At 39.6% G+C, this 24444-nt stretch overlaps 1 protein-coding gene across 11 annotated transcripts in view; it reads left to right on the plus strand.

The window, feature by feature from the left end:
• Window positions 1–24444, plus strand: part of TLK2 (tousled like kinase 2) — a 114808-nt gene that overhangs the window by 31481 nt on the left and 58883 nt on the right. For 6 of the 11 annotated variants that reach the window (XM_043584911.1, XM_043584913.1, XM_043584912.1 and 3 more), the window contains exons 3-7: window positions 8303–8374; window positions 8570–8639; window positions 9665–9708; window positions 10442–10537; window positions 20221–20388. In XM_043584911.1, the coding sequence (XP_043440846.1) occupies window positions 8303–8374; window positions 8570–8639; window positions 9665–9708; window positions 10442–10537; window positions 20221–20388 (450 nt within the window). The remainder of the gene's footprint in view (window positions 1–8302; window positions 8375–8569; window positions 8640–9664; window positions 9709–10441; window positions 10538–20220; window positions 20389–24444) is intronic. The other 5 variants (XM_043584918.1, XM_043584919.1, XM_043584920.1 and 2 more) reach the window with 2 other exon arrangements.

A 24444-nucleotide genomic window follows, 5' to 3' on the forward strand; every position in this document is an offset into this window, starting at 1 on the left:
AAAATTTTTTTTAAAAAATTTGTTTAATGTTTATTTATTTTTGAAAAAGAGACAGCACAAGCAGGGGAGGCGCAGAGAGAGAGGGAGACACAGGATCCAAAGCAGGCTCCAGTCCCTGAGCTGTCAGCACAGAGCCCGATGTGGGGCTTGAACCCACAAACTGCGAGATCATGACCTGAGCCACACTTGGATACTTAGCTGACTGAGCCACCCAGGCGCCCCTCTATCAAATCACCCTTCTTATGCAGTACATCTTAAACTCATACAGAGCTGTGTGTCAATTAAATCTCAATAAAACTGAAAAAAAAATCAAAGAAAAAATTGGAATAAAAAACGCCCCAACAAACCATTCGACCATATATGTGAAAGTTTATTTCTAGGTTTCTGCTTTATTCCATTTTGTCTCTATCTTGTGTTTATGCCAGTGCCATACTGTTTTGATTACTATAGTGTTGTAGGAAGTTTGAAATCAGAAAGTCGGAGACCTCCAACTTTGTTCTTTTGCAAGATTGTTTTGGCTATTTGAGGTTTTTTTGGGTTTTTTTGTTTTTGTTTGTCTGTCTGTTTTTGCAGTTTTATACCTTTATTTGACAATCAGTGATTAGTTTTCATCCACATTAACTGTACATTTTTGAAAGTAGTGACCGTGATAGATACGTAGGTAGCCAACGTATAGAGCTCGTTTGGTGAATCTTCATTCTTGTTACGTTTTCTGGATAACCATACGCGCATATGGGGTGGAACATTATTTCTTTGATGCAGACAGCTTTGTCGAGCCTGGTGTCGGTGCGCATATCTGGAGTTCCTATCTCCTTCATGGCAAATTTCTGGGTCTCTTTGAGTGTGCAAGGGGCACTCTTCTTGAAAGCCACTCCTTGGGTGCACTTGTAAATGTTGATGGTACCTTGATGATGGCAGAATGGCCCTTCTTCTTCTCCCTGCTTTGTGGGAGCCATTCTGCCAGGCCCTGGCTGGAAAGTGCTATTTGAGGTCTTCATACAGCTTTTAATGGTAAAGCACTAGAGGAGTTACCTTGAAAAAGAAAAGAACTGTGTTCTCTCTATGCTTTTGTTTCTGTTGTTTTATTCAGTACAGTAAAATGTGAAACAAGTAAGAGATACAAATTGTGGAAAGGAAGATATAAACTTATTACTTAAAAATGCTGTGATTTTGTATCTGGACAAGTAAACCAAAGGAACAAACTAACAGATGATTAGAAAGAATAACAATTCAGTAAAGTGATTTAATGAAATATATGAAAACTATTAATTCCTGAATGTCAGCAGTGTAAGAGAAATTGGAAAAATTAAGTCCCAGTTGTTAGAGCTTCAAATATATGACATTGTCACAGTGGTGAATGGGAGTTAAACTTGATGGCCCCTAAGTGTTTCTGCTTTCGGGTTTAATTTGCCCCTGGGGGTGGTAATTGAGTCCAGAGGTCTGAACTGGAACTGTATAAAGCTGGGAATTGGAAAGCTTCTCTGTGAGCTAGGACTGGTAAAACGGCCCACTGGTCCAAGACATAGGACAGAAGTGAGCTACTTATATTAGGTTTGTGGCTGTTAAAAGCCACCTTCAAGAAGTGGGGCGCCTGGCTGGCTCAGTTGGTAGAAGACACGACTCTAGGTCTCGAGATCCTTAGTTTGAGCCCCATGTTGGGGTGTAGAGGTTACTTAAAAAAAAAAAAATTAAAAGCCACCTGCAAGAAATGGAAACTTCAACCTTGTGTGGAAATCTTGGTCAGGATGACTAATGTATAAATAAATGTGTTTGGAACTGATGAATAGTATAGGGCATTGGCAGAGGCAGACATTAAACTGTTTTGGGGACTGCCCCTGACCCCTGAAATGTAGAAGACGCTCGGAAAGCTGGACGTGAACTCATACAAAACGTACAAAGCACTCTATTAAAAAGATGCGTCCAATGGAAAATTTTCAGTTGAGGAACTGATAATAATAGACCAATTTGTAAAAGCACTTAATTATTTAATATATAGTCCATATTCAGTTTCTGCCTTTGTCTCAATAATGCCCTTTATAGCTGGTTTTGATTTGTTTCAATATTCAGGGTCAGATCAAGGATCATACATTTAATATACTCATACCTTCTTATCCTCTTTTAATGTAGTTGAGTTTTTCCTGCCATTTTTGTTTGTTTTTTAGTGATAGTGGCATTTTTGAAAGATAACATTCAGTTTGCCTAAAAGCTTTTATTTAGCTCTTTTACTAGACAGTAAGCTGCCTTAGAACAGGCAATATATGTCATTTATCCCTGCTAATCTAATTTAATCCAATGATTTTATAATAACTTGGGATGCTGTGCTTCAGAAAAGGACAGCAAAAGGGAGGATTAAATAATTCTTAATCCTTTTTTCTTCTGGTTAGACACACAGAACCATAAGAAGCCTTGTGCCTCACACACAGCATTTCAAACACAACAGTGTGCATCACTGTTAGGTACACTTGCCAGTGTATTTCAGTATCAGTAATTCCGAGTAAAAAATAGATTGTTCAGTTCTCTCTTCTCTGTATCACATTTGCCATTTCCTCTTGAACGTGAGGGGTATTTGGTGAGTCAAGTGTATAGTTAAAATACGATGTGTGGTTTTATTACTATCCAAAGGGAAAAAAAAACCTTCATAATGGTTACAATAAAGGTAATTCATGAACAGAATATTTTGAAAATTTGGGCATAGGAATGTTCAGTTTAAATTATTGTAGAATTCTTGGGGCGCCTGGGTGGCTCAGTCAGTTAAGCGTCTGACTTCAGCTCAGGTGATAAACTCATGATTTGTGGGTTCGAGCCCTGCGTTGGGCCCTGTGCTGACAGCTTGGAGCCTGGAACCTGCTTCAGATTCTGTGTCTCCCTTTCTTTCTGCCCCTCCCCCACTGATGTTCTGTCTCTCTCTTTCAAAAATAAATACATGTTAAAAAAAAAAAAATTAGGGGCGCCGGGTGGTTCAGTCGGTTAAGCGTCCGACTTCAACTTAGGTCATGATCTCGTGGTTCATGAGTTCGAGTCCTGTGTCGGGCTCTGTGCTGATAGCTCGGAGCTTGGAGCCTGCTTCGGATTCTGTGTCTCCCTCTCTCTCTGTTCCCCCCTACTCGCTCTCTCAAAAATAAACAAACATTTAAAAAGAATTATTGTAGAATTTTTGTGTAAATAAAACTCCTTTTTGTCTCATTCAAAACATCATGGAACTCTATACCATTGTAAGAATAAGTCTTTTGCTGAGTTATGTCACTAGGAATACATGATTTGATTTTGTTTCTTCTCCCTAGTTTCACTTTATTATTTTCGCAGCTTCCCAAGTATCTCACTATGAAGCTCTCTGTTGTAGTGTGTTTATTATACTTAAAAAGTAGTGTGTTAAGAATATGGCGAAAGGAATACTTGATACACCCTAGTAAGAATGCAAATTATTTTTGACACTAAGCCTAGTGACTATTGGTTTTTAATAGTTTTATTGAGATATAATTCATATACAGTACAATTTACCCCTTTTAAAATATGCAATCCATTGCTTTTTTAGTATATTCACAGTTACATACCATCCCGTTCCATTGTATGGAATTTTGTTTATCCATTCATCAATTGGACATTAAATGTCTTTTGTGAATAATGATGCTATACATTTGTGTCCAAATTTTTGTGCATATTCGTTTCTTTTCCTCATATACCTAGGAGTAGCATTCTGGGTCATACAGTAATTATGTTTAATTGTTTGAGGAGCTGCCTGTTTTTGAAAGCAACTGCACCATTTTATGTTCCCACCAGCAATATATTTCTGGTGAGAACATAGTTTCTCCACATTCTTGCCAGCACTTTTTTTGTAAATCAAGTGTAATTAGCATATAGTGTTATATTAATTTAAGGTGTATAATACAGTGATTCAACAATTCTTTGCATATCTCAGTGCTCATTGCCAGCACTTTCTTACTTTTTTTTTTTTTTTAATGTTTACTTATTTTTGAGAGAGAGAGAGCAAGTGAGCTGGAGAGGGGCAGAGAGAGAGAGGGAGACACAGAATCCAAAGCAGACTCCAGGCTCTGAGCTGTCAGCACAGAGCCCGACACGGGCCTTAAACTCATGAACCTTGAGATCATGACCTGAGCTGAAGTCGGATGCTTAACTCACTGCGCCACCCAGGCGCCCCCCCTTACTTCTTTTTTAGTCTAGCCATTCTAGTAGGTCTGAAATGGTGTCTCATTTTGGTTATGATTTGTATTTCCCGTGAGCTAATGGTGTTGAGCTTCTTTTCATGTGTTTATTGACCATTTGTATATAGTCTTTGGAGAAATGTCTGTTCAGATCTTTTGCCCCTTTTTAAATTGTTTTTGCTCTGAAGTCAGCTGCTAATCTTATTGGGATTCCCTTGTAAGTGATGCATTATATTTCTGCTTTTTAAGACTTTCTCCTGAGGGGGTTCCTGGGTGGCGTAGTAGGTTAGCGGTCTGACTCTTGATTCCGGTTCAGGTGATTGTTTGTGGGGTTGTTAATGGGGTCTAGCCCTGCTTGGGATTCTTTTGCTCCCTCTCTCAATGCCTCTACCCCACTCACACGCATGATCTCTGTCTCTGTCTCGAAAATAAATAAACTTTAAAAAAAAAAAAAGAGGGGGCGCCTGGGTGGCTCAGTCAGTTAAGCATCTGGCTTCACCTCAGGTCATTATCTCACTGCTTGTGAGGTCGAGCCCTGTGTTGACCGCTCAGAGCCTGGATCCTGCCTCAGATTCTGTCTCCCTCTCTCTGCCCCTCCCCTGCTCACACTCTGTCTCTCTCTCTCTCCCTCTCAAAAATAAACAAACATCAAAAAAAAGGGGGGAGGGTGTGCCTGGGTGGCTCCGTTTGTTAAACGTCCAACTCTTGATTTTGGCTCACACTTGGTGGGTTCGAGCCCCGAGTCAGACTGCACTGACAGCATGGAACCTGCTTGGGATTCTCTGTTTCCCTCTCTCTCTGCCCCACATGCGCATGTTCTCTCCCTCTCTCTCACTGTCTAAAATAGATAAATGAACTTTAATTAATTTCTTTATTTTTAAGATTTTTGTCTTTGTCTTTTTTCTTTCCTTTTTTTTTTTTTTAAGAGAGACAGATAGCATGAGCAGGGGAGGGGGGGGGGGAGAGAGAGAGAGAGAGAGAGAGAGAGAGAGAGAGAGAGAGAGAGAGAATATATCCCAAGCAGGCACTGCCTGCTCGAACCTGCAAAACCATGAGATAGATCATGACCTGAGCTGAAACCAAGAGTTGGATGCTTAACTGACTGAACCACACAGGCTCTCCAAATAAATAAACTAAAAAAATTTTTCTTTCAGAAGATTTTCTCCTGTCTTTGCCTTTGAGCATTTTTCCTATGATGTGCCTGTTTGTGGGTCTCTTTGTGTTTGTCATGCTTGGAATTCATTAAGCTTCTTGGATGAATAAGTTGTTGCTTTTCAGTAAATTTGAGAAATTTTCAGCCATTATTTCTTTGGATATGTTTTTCTGCTTCTTTTCTGCTCACCTCTCTCTCTCTCTCTCCCTCCCTCCCTCACCTCAATTATGTGCATTGTGGCATACTTAACATTTTCCCACGTTTCTCTGAAGCTGTTTATTTTTCTTCTATTTTCTCTCTGGTTTTCAGCTTGCATAATTTCTATTGATCTATCTTCACATTTGCTAATGATTTCTTCTGTCACTTAATTTCTACTCTTGAGCCTCTCTAGTGCATTTTTTTATTTCCATTATTGTGGTTTTCAGCTCCATAATTCCCCTTTTTTAAAAAATATATATTTCTTTGTTTCTATTGATATTCGCTGTTTAATACAACATTGTCACTCACACTTTTTTTCTTTAATTGTGGTTTCCTTTGGCTCTGTGAACATACTTATATGGCTGTTCTGAATATTTTTCTGTTAAATCCAATATCTAGTCACTCTCACAGGTAGTTTCTTTAGTCTGCCATTTTTTCGTCCTGGTATATGGGTCATATTTTTGTATTTGCATGCCTCATGATTTTTTGTTGGAAACTGGTCATTTTAGATGACGTATTGTACCAACTCTGGGTACTGAGTTCTCATCCCAGTCTTGAACTTGTTATTGTTTTGTTTTTAAAGAGAAGCTCTTACTTTTTTTTTTTTTTTAAGTTTATTTATTTTTGACAGAGAAGACAGAGAATGAGTGGGGGAGAGGCAGGGAGAGAGGGGGACAGAGGCTCCAAGTAGGCTCATGCTGACAGCAGAGAGCCCAGTGCGAGGCTTGAACTCACGAACCATGAGATCATGACCTGAGCTGAAGTCATGCTGAACTGACTGACCCACCCAAGTGCCCTGATGGACTTATTATTGTTGTTTGCTTGTTTATTTGTTTAGTGACTGGCTAGATTATTTTAGTGACGTCTTTTCTATCCACTGTTCATCCAGTGTCAAGCCTCTGGTGGTGACTTTGGGGAGACACAGCTTTAAGTATGCCTACAGTCACCCAGGGATGACTGGTACTAATAGAGCTTTCGTTCCCTGACCAACCCAGCTGTTAAAACTCCACTAATTGCCCGGATTGCTCTCTTGTTTTCAGCAGTGCCCTGAGGCTTAAATTCCTCTACAAACTAATCAGATCAAATTGGGGCTCCTTGGAAGGAAGAGTTTCTGAGGTCAGTGTTTGCTGTTTGTTCTGACCCCAGGAGGACTTCTCCCAGGTGTCTTATTCCCTGGTTCTCTTCTGCAAACTAGCTGGCCTACAGTCTAAGCCGTATCTTCATTTCACCCACAGATCTTCTGTTGGCCTTTCTTTTACCACAGCTTCCACTGTTCTTGAGAATACTCTTAGGCTTAAACTCGTCCATGGGAATGAAGTCAAGTCTTTTGGGAAGAGATTTGGTACTAAGTGTTCCTGCCTTTCTCCTGAGGCAGAGTATTTGAGTCAGGTTTCTGGAGTTGGGGATGGGGATGATGGCAGTCTTTTCTGTGAGTGACATTCTGGATCTGGGAGCTGAGTGCTGGAGCGGGTGGAGGATGGGAGTCAGGTGGGAAGGAAGCGCATGCAGCAGCCTATCCAGATGTGGAGCCACCATCATCTCATGAGCTGGACGGAAGAGCTCTTGGGGTCCCACTATTCTCAGTGTGCCACGCCTGAGGTATAGCTTCTGTTCTGCAAGTGGGGGTTGCACACGGGGGAGCCCCTGCTTTTGATGTACTTGCCTGGGACTTAGTGTCAGCAGCAGGGGCCTGGGGACAGTCCAGCTCCTTAGAGAAGAAAGCTCTTGGACTGAGAGCTGGGGGAAGAAGGAGCCATGTGTTCTTGGCCACTGCAAGAACGGGAACATTGCTGACAGGGGAGAGGGGAGGAGTGGGAGTGGTCTGGGTTCAAATTCCTCAGACTTTGACCTTTCAGCCTAAATTTTCATAGATTTTATTGAATGATTATTTTCTTCATTTACTGTTTCCCCTTAGGGACTATTTCCAGAGGCTTTGAATGATGGTTTTTGTTTGTTTGTTTGTTTATTTTTTTAAATAATTTTCACCAGTTTCACTGAGGAGCGGGCCAGCAGAGCCCCTCATGCCATTAGGGTGGAAGTCAGTCTCTTGTAACTTTGGTTTTTGAGCTAGTGGTCATGCCTCCTTAAAGCCTGACTCAGAAAAGCAGTTCCTTCATATTCTAGTCTCTGACCATTCTTTGTAAGAAACTCTTAACATCCTCCTTAACATACCAACTTTCAGATGATGCCTGTATGATACAGAAGGGCAAGAGAATGGATTTCCCCTGCTTATTTTCCTTAAAAAATGAATTCACTGCGTGCAGAAGTACTCTAGAAGGGGAAATTTGCACATGATTACAGAGTTGGTATTTTTAAGTGTTTATGTATTTATTTTTGAGAGAGAGAGCACGAGCGAGAAAGGGTGAACAGGAATGGGGGAGGGGCAGAGAGAGAGGGAGAGAGAGAATCCCAAGCAGGCTCTGAGCTGTTAGTGCACAGCCCCTCGCAGGGCTCAAACTCCTGAACTGTGATCATGACCTGAGTCAAATCAAGAGTCGGACACTTAAAGATTTTATTTTTAAGCAATCCCTACACCCTACATCATGGGGCTTAAACCTACAACCCCAGGATCAAGAGTTGCGTGGTTTACCGACTGAGCCTAGAGAATTTTAATGTGAGGGCACCATGGTATAGTTGATGGAGTTCTTTTCAAGTTGGCTTTTACGGGTACTGTAGTTAATTCTTGACTTCTTTGACTTCAGACATCAAAATTGGCAGGCTTCTTCAGTGTCGCTGTCATCTTAAATTAGTTTCTTTTGATTCCTTTTTTTTTTTTTTCCTCTCTTTCCAGGGGCCACTCAATAGTGAGTCTTCCAATCAGAGCTTGTGCAGCGTGGGGTCCTTGAGTGATAAAGAAGTAGAGGTAAGAGGCCACATTCACTATGAGACTACACATTCCCACACCCTCAGTCTGGGTTGAAAGGTAGCACTGCATAACTCCAGGACTCTGATTTAGGACTTGCCTTCTATCTTCTTATAAGTTTGATATTTTGTACCTACTCTCATAATGTGAAAAAGTTAACAAAATGCTAATTGTGATGTATATGGTATTTAACAGACTCCTGAGAAAAAACAGAATGACCAGCGAAACCGGAAAAGAAAAGCTGAACCATATGAAACTAGCCAAGGTATTAATAATTTCATACCAATAAAAATACTAAGTTCTTGGAATTTAGATACTTAGAATTTCCAACTCACACGAAATAATTAGTTCCTACACAGGGATTCCTAACAAAGGAGATTTGTGTACCTTAAGGGAGTATCAGGCTGTTTATTATAGACTCGCCATTTGATACACACTTGCCAAAAGTGTCAGTTCTTTGGGGACCCTTGTTTTCCCTGTTGTAAGTTAACGATCTTCTCACCACAGGTTTTTCTTCAGACTAAGCATGTATTATACAGAAAAGAGGTTACATTGGTGTTGTAACTATGTCTTGCATTAGCTCAGTGATTTGTTAATAATTGGTAGCCAGAAATGGTTTCATTTACATGGCTGTCCTTTGTACCTGCTCTCCTGTGGCAATTCAGTTGAGCATTGGCACCCAGTGGGCTAAATCTATAAATATGATGGGTTATGATGCCGAATATCTTTGTGTAATTAAAGAGGGAATAAATGGTTTGCTTCGTCACCTCCACCCCCTCTAAGGAATGGAAGTCACAGTCTTTTTTGCATTTTTCTTATTTTTTTATCTACAAATTATTTTTTACTTTTGGGCAGGGGGCAGAAAATTGTCCCAAAGCGACATGGTCACATAAAGTTTTTTGTGGCCTAGCATAAAACCCTTTAGTCCTGATGAGTTTGTTTTGAATTTTTTGTTCTCTTGATTGAGGGCATGGACTGTACATTTGTTTTATTTTGATTCATAGCTGTGGCCTAGGTTTTCTTACCATATTATAAAAGAAAGATTAGCAAATCTTAAAGGAAAGCAAGCTGAGAAAAAGTCTTCCTTTCACTGCTTATTAAGGCATTTATTAGATGGAGGAAACTGTCTCTGTTCTTAGGATACAGGTAATTTGGCTTATTTGTTAAAAGTAAAGCCAGTACTTGAATTGATGATGACATACGCAGTTAGTGAATGCATAGTACGTTTTAGCGAATGATGGTTTACGTATGTTGTTGGAAAAACTATACTTACTTTGGTTTCATTTTCAGGGAAAGGCACTCCTAGGGGACATAAGATTAGTGATTACTTTGAGGTAAGTTAAATTTTTGGAAAAAAAGTTTATAGTGATTTTTAAAAAATCTGAATCCTTGCCTTCATTTAAGGCTTTAGAAAGCAGTGTTTTGCCTTTACTGTGCTCTCCTCCCCTTCCTCCCCATCTTCATCAATCTGATGTTGGCCCATCTCTCTCTGTTAAGAGGAAACTGCTGCTGACTTCCTAAATTTAAATTTGTTTATGATGTGTCTTGTCTGTGATGATATAAAAATTCACAAATGAGGTGATGTTTCTCTTGGCCAGACTAGGTTTCGGGTCTTGCAAAGATTGAAATGGAGTGACTTGGACTCTTCTTTTGTCCTCTTCCCTTTAGTTCGGTGGGACACGTAGCGAGCTCACTGACCCATCGTTAGTGGTTCCTAAAGAAGACACTAACATCCACTGTACCACTGTATTCCTGCTTCGGGTTATTTTGAGACAAGAAGGGAAAACATTCTTCTCTGATGTCCTTTCAAAACCATGTGTACCTTCAGCTTTCAGCCACGTTTTCTTTATATCTTTTTGGTACATTTCTGCTGGAGCTCCTTCTTAAAATCTCGCTGAAAAGCTAGCCAAAATTTGACTTACATGGTATTTTTCTCTTTAGCATGAGATGTATTGACTTAAAGGGGCCATATAATTAAGACCTGTTTGTGTGTTAATCTTTTACTCTCCTTATCTGAAGCACAGTACTGTTTTGAATTATTCATATCCGTTTTTCCCTGTTGGCCAGTTTGCTGGGGGAAGCGGGCCAGGAACCAGCCCTGGCAGAAGTGTTCCGCCAGTTGCACGATCCTCACCGCAACATTCCTTATCCAATCCCTTACCGGTAAGCATTCACCTGGAGAAATTTGACACCTGTTGTAGGAGGCGAGAACCCAGGATCACTCCAGCAGTTTCTCTTCCGTTAACTACCCAGGGGAATGAGGCACTGAGGAGAAACATTGAGTGCTACCTGTGAGTCACTGAGACTCAAGTCTGTCTCCGTAAATTTATGTTGCACAAGAGCTACCCCTGTTTCTCAGTATAGTAAGTTACCTCTAAGCCTACAGCTCAGTTCCGTCAAGGAAATGATTTCCAATTTAAACGTAAACTTTGTATCCTTGCCAAACTTAAATATAAGTTTGGCATTTGATTTATTTTCAAGGCTTTCTCAGTGATGTGGTAGAGAAACTCATGTTACTCAAATTTGAGATGGGTTTGTTACCTTCCCTTTTTTTTTTTTTTAAATAAGATTTTTATTTTTAAATAATCTCTACGCCCAGTGTGGGGCTCGAACTCACAACCCCTGAGATCAAGAGTCGCAGGCTTCACCAACCGAGCCAGCCAAGCCCATCTGTTTCCTTCCTTCAAGTGAGAACTGAAGATCTTAAGACCATTATAGCCAGATTAGTGGTTCTCAACGTGGGGTAGTTTTGCCTCTCAGGGAACATTTGGCACTGTTGGAGTAATTTTTGATCACAACTGGAGGGTGGGAGGAGGGAGCTATAGGCATCTAGTAGGCAGAGGCCAGATGCTAGTAAACATCCTACAAAGTACAGAATAGGCCCTCATAGTAAAGAGTTTCTTGCTCCAATTGTCACTGGTGCCGAGATTGAGACTCCTGAGCTAGCTACCTAATAGGGGATTTTGTGTTAATTTACTTGAGTGCCTTTGGATAATTTGTTGATACCATACAAGATCTTTGTACTCAGGAGTGTGTTCTGTCTGCTGATGCCTCAGGTATTGCTTTGGGATTTGGGGGAAGAGGGATCTCCCTATGTTCAGTTTTTGTGCTAGGTCTGTTTTTAGGAAAGCTGTTTGACTCTGCTACCTCAGCAGAGTTGGGTAATACTGATCTTCTCCTAAGTGATTTAGTCTTCTGTGTTAAAGTGTTTAGAATGCATTTCTTTTCCTCTTCTATCTCGTAAAGACATGCGTTCATTAAGGTGACCGCAGTTATTAAAGCACTTGGTAAACTGTATCCAACTTGAAAATTTGGCTATTATCTTGTCATCCTGGCTATATTTAAAAATGTTAGAAATGTAAAGGGGTGCCTGGATGGTTCAACTGGAAGTGTCCTCCTCTTGATCTCAGCTTAGGTCACGATCTCACGGTAATGAGATCAAGTTCCACATCAGGGTCTATGATGACAGCACGGAACCTGCTTGAGATTCTCTCTCTCTCTGTCTCTGTCTCTCTGTCTGTCTCTCCCTTTCCCTCTCCCTCTCTCTCCCTTCCTCCCCCCCCCCCCCCGCACTCCTGCACGTGCATGTGAGCTCTCTCTCTCAAAGTAAACATTTTTTAAAAAGTTAGAAATGTTTGATGTGTAGATCTATTTGGTTAGGTTGAGGGTTTGTAGGTAACTGTTGAGGAGGCTTGTGTCTATTTTTCTTAACATTTATTTATATGTTCATTAAAATTTTTTTTTAGAATTTGTAAAGTAATCTCTATACCCAACGTGGGGCTCAGATTCACAACCCCAAGATCAAGAGGTGCATGCTCCACTGCCTGAGCCGGCAGGGCACCCCTATTTTTAATTTTTAAACCAATTAAAGTGCTTAAAGTATTCCAACACAAGAAAGAAATATTACCAGCCTCCCTCCCCAAACCCCCTTATGCTCCCTGCCAGTTATTAGCCCCCTCCCTGTCATTGGGAATAGCCACTGTCCTGATTTCTAACAGCAGAGATGTTTTTTTTTCTTTCTGTTTTTGTATTTTGTATGAAAGAAATCATACAATGTACACTCTTATGTCTGTCTTCTTTTGTTCAACATTACTTCTGTGAGATGAATCCATATTGTTGTGTGTTTTGTTGTAGATCACTCATTGTCACTGGTGTGTGGTATGATTTTAATATTTTTATTTACTAACATTTTAATTAAAAAAAGTTTTTTAAGTTTATTTATTTTGAGAGAGAGTGTGAGCAAGCAAGCAGGGCAGGGGCAGAGAGAGAGGGAGGGAGAATCCTAAGCAGGTTCATGCTGTCAGCACAGAGCCCATCATGGGGCTCAAACTCATGAACTGTGAGATCATGACCTAAGTTGAAATCAGGAGTTGGACGTTCAACCAACTGAGCCAACCAGGCGCTCCTATATTTTAATTTTTAACTATTTGGTTAATCTGTTGCACATCTTCTTCCACTAGAATGTTAATCTCATGAGACCAGGGACTTTGCTTTGTAGTTGATTGCTGTTTCCGTCTCTCAGTCTTATTACCTAACGGTATAATTATTATTACTGTTTTTTTGACTTGACGTGAAGAGATAATATCTTGTTCAGTTTTTGGTCTTTAACACCGTGCTTGGCACACATAGCAGATGCTCAGAGTTGTTGAAAAGAAGAATCGAGGGGCGCCTGGGTGGCTCAGTTCGTTAAGCGTCCAACTTTGGCTCAGGTCATGATCTCGCGGTCCGTGGATTCGAGCCCCACGTCAGGCTCTGTGCTGACAGCTCAGAGCCTGGAGCCTGTTTCCGATTCTGTGTCTCCCTCTTTTCTGACCCTCCCCAGTTCATGCTCTCTCTCTGTGTCTCAAAAATAAATAAACGTTAAAAGAAAAAAAATTAAAAAAAAAAAAGAAAAGAAGAATCGATGGATAAAGAATTATTTTAGTTTTTCCCCCCTAAGTATTTTTTTAATTTTATTTTTTATTTTTAAAATTTTACATCCAAATTAGCATATAGTGCAACGATTTCAGGAGTAGATTCCTTAGTGCCCCTTACCCATTTAGCCCATCCCCCCTCCCATGACCCCTCCATTAAACCCTCAGATTGTTCTCCATATTTATGAGTCTCTTCTATTTTGTCCCCCTCCCTGTTTTTATATTCTTTTTGTTTCCCTTCCCTTATGTTCATCTGTTTTGTCTCTTAAAGTCCTCACATGAGTGAAGTCATATGATTTTTTTCTTTCTCTGACTGACTAATCTCACTTAGCATAATACCCTCCAGTTGCATCCATGTAGTTGCAAATGGCAAGATTTCATTCTTTTTGATGCTCCATTGTGTGTGTATATATATATATACCACATCTTCTTTATCCATTCATCCATCGATGGACATTTGGGCTCTTTCCATACTTTGGTTATTGTTGATAGTGCTGCTGTAAACATGGGGGTGCATGTGCCCCTTCGAAATAGCACACCTGTATTCCGTGGATCTGTGGCTAGTAGTGCAATTGCTGGGTGGTAGGGTAGTTCTATTTTTAGTTTTTTGAGGAACCTCCATACCGTTTTCCAGAGTGGCTACACCAGCTTGCATTCCCAGGTTCTTTTGTATTTTTTGTTGAAAACAAAGAAGTACCTAAAACATGAGACTTTTAATGCAGGAGTTTGGTAAAAACTACAACTCATAGCTGGCAAACTAAGAATGATTTTTAGATTTTTAAAGAGTTGTGGAGACAGAAGAATATATCGCAGAGATGTTATATGGCCTGTAACGCCTAAAATATTTGTGTGGCCCTTCACAAAAAGGAAATCCTTATAAAGTTAACTCCATATAATCATTCCTTAGGTCAAGAAGTAAAATATTTCCAGCACCCTGGAAACCTGTGTGCTCTTCTCTGATTACAACGCTCTCTACCCTGGAAACAACCACTATTCTAACTTTCGTGATTATAATGTGCTCTTCCTTACAGTTCGACCATGTGTGTATCCCTAAACAATATAGTTTTGTTCTGTCATTAAGTCAGTTTTGTTAATCATGGAGTTTAATCATAGTTTTTAAATTTTCTGTATTCTGATTTTTGGTTGTTTGTCCTGGCAGTTACCAAGAGAGGTGTATTTATTATCTCTCATGATTGTGCGAGTTGTTTCTTCATGTATTTATAGTTTTGCTTTGTGTATTATTAAGTGACCCTTCATCTCTTATGATACTTTTTGCTCTAAATGCATTTTATCCAATATTTCATGTATCCAAACCATTATATGGTATAGATATTTCCATTTTTATACTACCAGCTTTTCATTATGTTTTCAGTATACCTGACAAATAAATAGTTGAATTTCTCTTTATTCTGTTTAAAGTATTTTTTTAACGTTAGCTTTTATTTTATTTTATTTTATTTTATTTTATTTTATTTTATTTATTTTTAACATTTATTTATTTTTGAGAGACAGAGAGAGGCAGAGCATGAGCGGGGGGAGGGCGGGGGAGAGATACAGAATCTGAAGCAGGCTCCAGGCTCTGAGCTGTTTGTTAGCACAGAGCCCAGTGTGGGGCTCGAACTTGTGAACTGCGAGACCATGACCTGAGTGAGTTGAAATCAGGTGCTCAACCAACTGAGCCACCCAGGCGCCCCTTTAGCATTTATTTGCCATCTTTTAATGTGTTTTCTATTCATGCTGCATATTCTCTTTTCTTTCATTTCTTGCTTTATTTGGGTTGTTGTTTTTTTGGGGGGGCAGGTTAATCATTGTGTATTCTCATTCTCCACTAGAAGCTAGGTCCTGTTCGGTGTTTCTCATAGAAATTACCACACATATTTTCAGTTTGCCAAAGTTTTTTTTTTTTTATTTTATTTATTTATTTATTTATTTTTTTGCCAAAGTTTGATGTTAATAGTATCTTTATCCTCCTCCCAAATAAACAGTGACCTCAGAACATTAACTCCATTTACTTGCTACTAACTTGGTGGTGGTGGTGGTGTATGTTTGTATTTTGCTTTTGTTTGTTTTTTTTTTTTAGCCTCATACAACATTATTAGTTTATATTGTCACTGTTCATCCATTTTACTGTCAGTGTTCATTTACCTCTTTCTTTGTACTTCTTTTTTGCATCTTACGTCTTCTACCTAGGGTCCCTTTCCTTCTACCTGAAGTACTCCTTTAGTATTCTTTTATATGTATCTGCTGAGGAGTTTTGTTTGCTTAAAGTACTTAATTTTGCTTTTATTCTTTTTTTTTTTTAATTTTTTTTAACGTTTATTTATTTTTGAGACAGAAAGAGACAGAGCATGAATGGGGGAAGGTCAGAGAGAGGGAGACACAGAATCTGAAACAGGCTCCAGGCTCTGACCTGTCAGCACAGAGCCTGACGCGGGACTCGAACTCACAGACCGTGAGATCATGACCTGAGCTGAAGTCGGCCGCTTAACGAACTGAGCCACCCAGGCGCCCCTGCTTTTATTCTTGAAAGATACTTTTGCTGTGTATATTTTTACATTGGCATTTTTTTTCTCTTAACAGCTGAATGTATTATTACCATCTTTTGACTCCCATTGTTACTACTGAGAAAACAACTTTCATATATCTCTCATTTCTTTGAAATTATCTGCTCTTGTTTTCCCCTGGCTGCTTTAAAAATCTTCCATCTGTGGTGGTCTGCAGTTTCACTATGATGCATCCTTTTATTTCTCTTGTTTGTAAAGTGTTAGGGTTTTTTGTTGGGTCTTGTACCAGTTCTGGATAATTATTAGCCATTGTCTCTTCAGATATTGTCTCTGCCCTGTTCTCTTTTTCTTTTTCCTATGAAATTCCAATTAATTGTGTGTCACACCATCTCACCTTATCACTTTGCCTTTTGACTTTTTTCTACTTTCTCTTAGTCTCCATTTGCTCCACTCTGGATAGTTTCTTGCCTTTCTGGTCCCAGATTCTCTTGTTTTGTTGCATCTAATTTGCTGTTAACCTCACTGTATTATTATTATTATTTTTTAATGTTTATTTATTTTTGAGAGAAAGAGCGCAAGCAGGGAAGGGGCAGAGAGAGGGGGACAGAGGATCTGAGGATCTGAAATGAGCTCTGTGCTGACGGCAGTGAGCCTGATGTGGGGCTTGAACTTGCAAACGTTGAGATCACGACCTGAGCTGAAGTTGGACACTCAATCGACTGAGCCACCCAGGCTGTCCAACTGCACTGAATTGTTAATTTTTGTTATTGTGTTCCCTGCTGATATTTTCAAGTTTGTCTTTTATTTATTTATTTAGTAGAGTATTTATAATCTGTATTTGATAATTCTGGCATTTGATGTGTTATGAATCTATTTGTTGTCTGTTGTTTTTCCTAGCTGTTGCTCAGGGCTTTATTTCTTTTACGCTTCTTTGGTTTTTTGACTGTGTGCCGCTCATTTTTCCTGAAAAATTATTTGTGAAATTTCTTTGAGATCTAAAAGATGTGTTCCTCCAGGGAGAATTTTTCTTTGCTTCTTCCAAATGCCTAGAGATTTTACCCATCCAGTACTACTTTAAACCGCTGAATTCATGGCTTGCATTTTGTTTGATTGGTTTATTTTGTTTGTTTGTTTCAGCTACCCAGTCGGTATTGATCTGGATTGTGTTAACATTTCTCAGGGGAGCCCCCGCTCCTTGTATTGCCAGGGCAACTTCCTTGTAGTTCTCTGAGGGTGGAGGAAATTTTTCTCCTGGTTTACATTTTCCCTTAGAGTATAACCCTTTGAAAGTCCTTGAAGCTTGAAGTGCGAAGGGTTTCCTTATTGAACCCCCTGCCCTCAGTGGACTTTGGCCTGTGACGATCCGTTTGGCACCTTGTGCTCGGTAAGCAGGATGGTCAAGATCTGCAGGTACCCTTAGGGCAAATATGACTTGAATGCTTCATTTAAGTGTCTTGCATTCCTAATTTCCCTTAAATTTTTGCCCTGGCAGATCCCTTATTTTATCAACTCTTCAATGCTTTTAACATCTTTTTTTTCCCCATGTTTTGTCCTGTTTTTATAATCATTTTCTAAGGGAAGGTTAGTTCAAACATCTTAGCCTGCTGTATTTCCAGAAATATTCTATAAAAATCTTTCAACCCTTGGCAAACATTTATTGAGTACATAACAGAATGATTAATTTTAGTATTGGGGCTTCGGAGATATAGTCTCCCAAGTAGTGCAGATATTGCTGTGAATGGGTATCACAAGCACATTGGAGCCTGAATTTAAACAGTTGCATTTGGTTGGGGTAGGAGTGTTGGCCTCGAGGAGGTGGACTCCGCTTACAGATTAAAAACCTAAATTCTTTTGTTGGGATCATTTTGGTTAGTTTATTTTACTTTTATTTTCTAAAATGAAAATGTTTTTCCTCATGAAGGGATACATACATGTTATGAAAGTCCAACAATTCAGGTCTCCTCCAGAACTGTTATTAAAGGGTTTACTGGGCATATATGTGTGTACATGTATGTTCATATAATAGTTTCCTAATTTCTGTTGTTTTATTTGTGTAACCAGTATCCTGTAAACATTTTTTTTGTCCTCTAAATAGTGCCGTAACAAATGTCCGTGTGTGTGTGTGTGTGTGTGTGTGTGTGTGTGTCTTTCGCATTTCTTTTCTTTTGCTTTGGATAAATTTCCAAGCTCTAATTCCCTAGTCAAAGAATATGCTTACTTTAAAATGTCATCACATAATTGCTAGCAGATTATCAGCAGTTCGCAGGTCCCAGTTTCCGTGTACCCTCCTAATACTGAAGTTTATCACTGTAATTTTGCCAGAAGAATACCTTGTTTTACCTTGCATTTCTTCATTAGTGATATTAAACATATTTTCATAAGTTTAGTGGCCTTTTGGATTTCTCTTTTAATGCTTCTTTAAGTTCTTTGCCTATTTATTTATCAGAGTGTTTGTTTTTTTCTTCCTGATGAGGAGCACATTATTTATTAAGGTTGTTAACTCATTGTCATTTATATGGTAAACATTTTTGCCTATTTATAATTTTATCTTTTAACTTCAGGTTGACTTTTGCCATTCCGGAGTAAAAAAATTTGGAGTCAAATTTGTCACTGTTTTCCTTTGTGTCTTACTGGTTTTATGTTATTCTGAGATATACCTGAATGGTTTGTATTTTTAATGTCATGCTTAAAAAGTCCTTCACCACTAGAAAGTCATAGAAATACTTGTTTGTATTTCCTTGTAATTTTTATGTATAAGGAAGCAATCTGCTTTTCTACTTTTTTCTGATACCTATACAAATACCCTACCATCTATTTAGTAAATTCCCACTAATCTGAAACACAGCTTAATCACAGATTATATATCCATATTATAGGGGTCTGTTTCTGAGTTTTCTGTTCTGTGCCACTGATTGATCTGTCTGCTCATGTACCGGTATTATACTGATGTGGTCTTGCTGTTTTGTGGTATGTTTTAATAACTAGTCAAGTTTCCCTGCTGTTCTTTATCAACAGTTGTGTGGCTAATTTTGATTATCTTTCCAAGTGAACCTTAGAATTAATGTGTGAAATTCCACCAAATCAACTCCCAAAAGAGAGCAAGAGTGACACTGTGATCACTGCACCACTACAGCACTCTCTCGTAGCAGGAGAGAGAGAGAAAAAAGGAAAACAAAAGTAAATAAAAAGCCACATGCGTTGGCTTTTAAAGAAATTTGACATTTATAAAATTTGAATGCAGGCCCATGGTATTACCGTGTAGATCATCTTTTACGTCTGCCAGTGAATCTGTAGGTTTTCTTATATGTAATCTCCATATTTCTTAAGTTTATTTCTAAACTTATTTCTCTCGTATAGATTTTTTGAAATTTTGAATCTGCTTTTTCTTCCATTATATATTCTGATAATAATCAATTATTGGTATATGGGGAAGCTGTTGTTTTTTGTATATTTATTTTATATTCGACCATCTTACCAAGCTCTTATTTGTTGTTTTTCAGTTGATTTGCTTAGTTTCCTTTGTGAATAGTTATATCATCCAAAAATGACACTTTTTAATCTTTAATATTTCCCCTTGTTTATACCTCATTCCCCCCCTTACCACATTGCTAAACCTTCTGTAATAATGTTGAATGATTGTGATATTAATGTGTTAACCCCTTTCTAGTTTTCTTAACTTTATTGAGTGTGTCTTTGGTATGGCACCATTAATTTATGTTCATCTCTGAAAAAAAATACTGTGTTGTATTAAAGATGGATACTCCCAGTGTTTTTTGTTTTTGTTTTTAAGAGTTGCCCAACAATGTGCAAATCCTCTTTTGGCATCTAAAGGGAAGAATCTTGATATCTCCGCTCCCCAATACTAATGTAATGAATTATATCGGTAGATTTGCTAATAATGAACCATCCTTACATTTCTGGAATAAACTATACGTAATTGTGTTATATCATTCTTTTAGTGTTCTGTGGAAATTGTGTTGCTTGTATTTATTTTCGATTTTTGCATATAAGTATAGCATGGTAAGGATAGAATTGAGAGTGAAATAAGCTTCCTGTAAATTAGGGGACAAATGTCTTCATCCTCATTTACCTACAGGATAGAAATAACATTTCCTTTGTAGGTTTGAAGGTATTGTGAAGTCGATTTGTTGAACTCTGCAAAGTAAACTGCAATTTCAGTTGTAGAAATACGGAACAATTAAAATTGTAAAATACAATTAATTTTACAGAATTCAAGTGAGATACTATCCCAGATTTACAGATAAGTTATAATCCAGCGACACTGTGATTATGCTGTCCATATTTGTTTTCAGAGAAGGTGTTTTTCAAAAATTACTCTTCTATGCGCTGTGTTTTAATCCATTATGTGTTTTGGCAGTTTCTGGCTGCTTTCTCATGTAATCCGTGGGGTTTCTTTGATGTTTTGCAGCGGCGGGTAGAGCAGCCCCTCTATGGCTTAGATGGCAGCGCTGCAAAGGAGGTGTCGGAGGAGCAGTCCGCTCTGCCAACCCTCATGTCGGTGATGCTGGCGAAGCCTCGGCTTGACACGGAGCAGCTGGCGCAGAGGGGAGCTGGCCTCTGCTTCACCTTTGTGTCAGTGAGTACCAAGGCTGACCTGATGCAGATCCGTGTTGCCCTCGAGCTCCTTGATGGAGTTTGAGGAATTATGTTTGTGAAGAGATGATGCTGTTACTAACTGTGTGCCTTCTAAAGGTAGCGTGGTTTTCTTCAGTGTCCCTTGGTTCCAGGGGGTGAGAGGGACTACTTTGTTAAAGTCTGGGCACACCGTGGGAAAGAAAATACGGTTTTAGGTTGACAAAGAAGTGAAGAAGATACAGATCAAATTCCGTTACAGCCAGAGTACTTGTCTAATTAAAGTCGCCAAACTCCAGGCGTCACTTATTTGAAGCAGCGTGTAGGTCAGAAAATGTTAGCAGGTAGGCGGGCATTCTGTAGTGTGTGTGCCAGTCTGTCTCCCCTCCGTGGTACTGGCGTGACCTGTACGCTTGCCTCCTCTCACCTCTTCACAGTGTTGGGACAGATACTTTTTCCAGGAGTATTTGGCTACCTGTTTGCTGTTCTCAGCTTGCTTCTTTCTCTCTCCTTGGAGAACAAGTAGGTTTGACCCCATTTTTACTTACCAAATTATCTAGTGCAGTTTGACTCCAGAGTTGTTATTTTTCTTGGTTTCTGTGCCCCACCACAGATGATACAGAGCAACGGAAAGCCCCGTTGCCCTATTCTTCCATTTTTGGGGGCCTCTTTCAGAGCTAAAGTCATCACTGATCCAAATTTCTTTCTCTTCTCCTGGTTCATTCGCTCCACTTGTAACCTAAGTTTCCTCTTTATTTGTTTCGTGGATTCTGAGTCATTAATCCACATGCAGTTGTATTCAAAAAGGCCATGAAAAGGGTGGGTGCCTTAAGGAAAGGAAATAAAAATTATGAAGTAATTAGCGAACCATTGTGCACAACTTGGAATACTTTCTTACCGTTATTATTGCTTTTCCTCAAAGAGATGGTACAGCTTTTAAACTTAGAGAATTTTTTAAGCATCAGAGGAATGGAGAGACTTCTTTGTGAAGAGGGTCTAATTTTATCTGTGGGTGTCAGAAACAAAATTGGAAAATTGACCAATACAGTCCTGTGTGTGGGCCTGACAGTAGTATGGCATAGTTTGTGTGAGAATGTTGTGGTTCTTTATAGTATGCTTACAGAGCGTGTGTCTGTGCGCGTGTGTAAAAATTACATTGTTTACTATTCACTGACCATTAAATCTTCATCTTCGAGCTAACTTTCCCAGGCAAAACCTTGGATAATCAGAGGTTTGTTTGTCCTTATGTTCTTTTATTGCCTTTTTGAAAGCTATTTCCATTTCACTTGAGGGGAGTTCCCTTTGTTTATTGCACGAATACTTACTGAATGCCCACTATGTGACAGGCATGTAGCTAAGTACCCAGGATTTCGATCAGCAAAACTCGGTCCTCTATTGTGAGCCTTCCAAAAAAGGTATTGGGATGGGTGCACGTGGATAACGGCTTCCTCAGTCCTATCAGCTCGTGCACTCAGGCTGTCAGAGGAGTGCAGGTGCTATAGCCAGATTGTTCTCATGGAGAGGAGAGATGGCAGAGAAGAGTAAGAAATGAACGTGTCTGAAGAAGGAACAGGGAAATAAATGTGAAAAACAAAGGCTTCAATGGTTTGGTACAGTTCTGGATCTCTTTGCTTCTCTGCAGTTCCAGCCAGGATATAAGCTTAGTAGTCTAAAGAAAGAAGAAAGCAAAAGAGTTAACATTAACATATTTAAAAAAACGTTTTTAATAAATAAAGACCAGCAGTTTCCTGACAAATAGGCAAAAGCTATTAATTAGCAGGCAGTTTTACGGGGTAGGTGGAGGGAAGACAGATGACTAATAACATGAAAACTGCCTAACTTCAGCCGTGGAGAGATGCAAAATAAAACAAGGTATAACACTTTTGACCTGTCAGAGTGTTAAGGATTGTTACATTTGATAATTCTCAGTGTAGATTATAGTTTAGATACACATGCAAGTTTTATACTGACTCTAAATTGGTGCAGTCTCTTGGACAAATTGGTTTGTATCTGAGTGTTAAATTTACATGTCCTGGGACCCAGGAATTCTATTCCCATAAAACTATATGAAGATGTTTATTGCATTGTTTATTATTGCAGAAATCCGGAAGTGTTTCCCTTCACCGGTGTTTCACAGGAACTTGTATCGAGGGTGTCTGTGACCGCCACACTGCTGCACCCAGTGATCAGTCCTCAGAATGTATCTGTCCAGCATGATTCATTAGCCATAACTGATGACTCCTTTCTCCAAGCACGTCCTCTTGTGCTCCCCTCCGCTTCCACTCTTTTTGTTCTTTCTCATTTCCCAGACCTCTAAACAGTGGAGTGCCCCAGGGCTCCGTCTTCAGACTTTTGTCTACCTTTATTCTCTACATAATCTCATTGAGTTTCTTTGCTTTAGTTATCACCCATATGCAGAGCACTTCCAAGTTTATATCTCCAGCTCTGAGCCCTGCCCCAAATTCCAAATGTATTTAGTCAGTTGCTTCTAGACTTTTCTTTATGTCTGATAAGCATATCAAACCTAACATGTCCAAAACTGAATTCAATCCAAACCCATTTCTTCAACAGCCTTCCACATCTCAGTAACTGTCCATTCTCTCCTTCTAGTTGTTTAAAAACCATGGAGTCATTCTTGTCTCTTCTCTTTATTTTATATCCCAGTTACAAATCCATCAGTAAATCTTACTATTACGGTTATGTTCAGATTCCTACTGCTTCTAACCTCTTCACTACTCCTACTAGTACTCCTACTACTACTTGAACTAAACCGTTGTCCCCCACTAAGGTTATGGTAGTAGCCTCCTCACTGGATTCTTTGCTCCTACCTTCTTTGCCTTTTAATCTGTTTTCAACCGATGAGAGTGATTCAGTCATGTTTGCTCAAAGGTACTTAAAATGGCACATAAAGACTTGCGTGGTCTGTTTCTCACCACTTGGCCATCTCTTACTGCCACCTCCCTTCCTTACTAGGTGCCATCCACACCGGCCACCTTGCCTTCTCAAATACTACCTGGCATGTTCTCACCTCAGGGACTTTACACTTGGTGTTGCCTTTGTCTTAACATTCTTCCCCCAGATAGTAAGTCTGCCACGCTTCTTCAGTTCTCTGCTTGAATTTACCCTATTAGAGAGGCCTACCCTGATCACACTCTATTAAATAGCAACTCCTCCTTGCCCACTCCACACAATGTCTACCTCCTATGCCCTGCTTGTTTTTCTTCTCAGTCTTATCACCAGCTGACCTGCTATAATTTACTTGTCTGACTCCTCCCCTGCCCCCACTGGCATGGAAAGTCCATCAGGTCAAGGACTTTGCTTTGTTCACTTTTCTTTTTTAATGTTTGTTTCTTCTGGAGAGACAGAGCATGAGTGGGGGAGGGGCAGAGAGAATGAGGGACAGAGGATGTGAAGCAGCCTCCACACAGAAAGCAGCAAGCGCAACGTGGGGCTTGAACTCACGAGCCCTGCGATCATGACCTGAGCCAAAGTTGGACACTCAATCAACTGAGCCATCCAGGCTCCCCTGCTTTGTTCCTTTTGATTTTCCAATACCAGAACAGGATCTACTCTAACACACTCTCAGGGTAATTATATGTTGTGTGAATTGATAAAGGCATCCTTCATATAGAGTCTAATGGAATGCTATACAGTTGACAGAAGAAGTGAGAAAGGTATATACGCAGTTGACCCTTGAACAACATTGGGGACTGGGACACCCAACACCCTGCTGGCAGTCAAAAATCATGCAGTATAACTTTTGACCACCCCCCCCCCCAACTTAACTATTAACAGCCTGTTGTTGACCAGAAATCTTACTGATAACATAAACAGCTGGTCAACACATATTTTGTATGTTATTTATATTGTATACTGTATTCTTGGAATAAAGTAAGCTAGAGAAAAAATGTTATTAAGAGCATCATATGAGGGGTGCCTCCGTGGCTCAGTTGGTTGAGTATCTGACTCTTGCTATCAGCTCAGGTCGTGATCTCATGGTCATAGGACCAAGCCTCACATCCATGCTGAGCTTGGAGCCTGCTTAGGATTCTCTGTCCCT

Source organism: Prionailurus bengalensis, chromosome E1 (assembly GCF_016509475.1).
Source record: "Prionailurus bengalensis isolate Pbe53 chromosome E1, Fcat_Pben_1.1_paternal_pri, whole genome shotgun sequence".
Classification (NCBI taxonomy): Eukaryota; Metazoa; Chordata; class Mammalia; order Carnivora; family Felidae; genus Prionailurus; species Prionailurus bengalensis.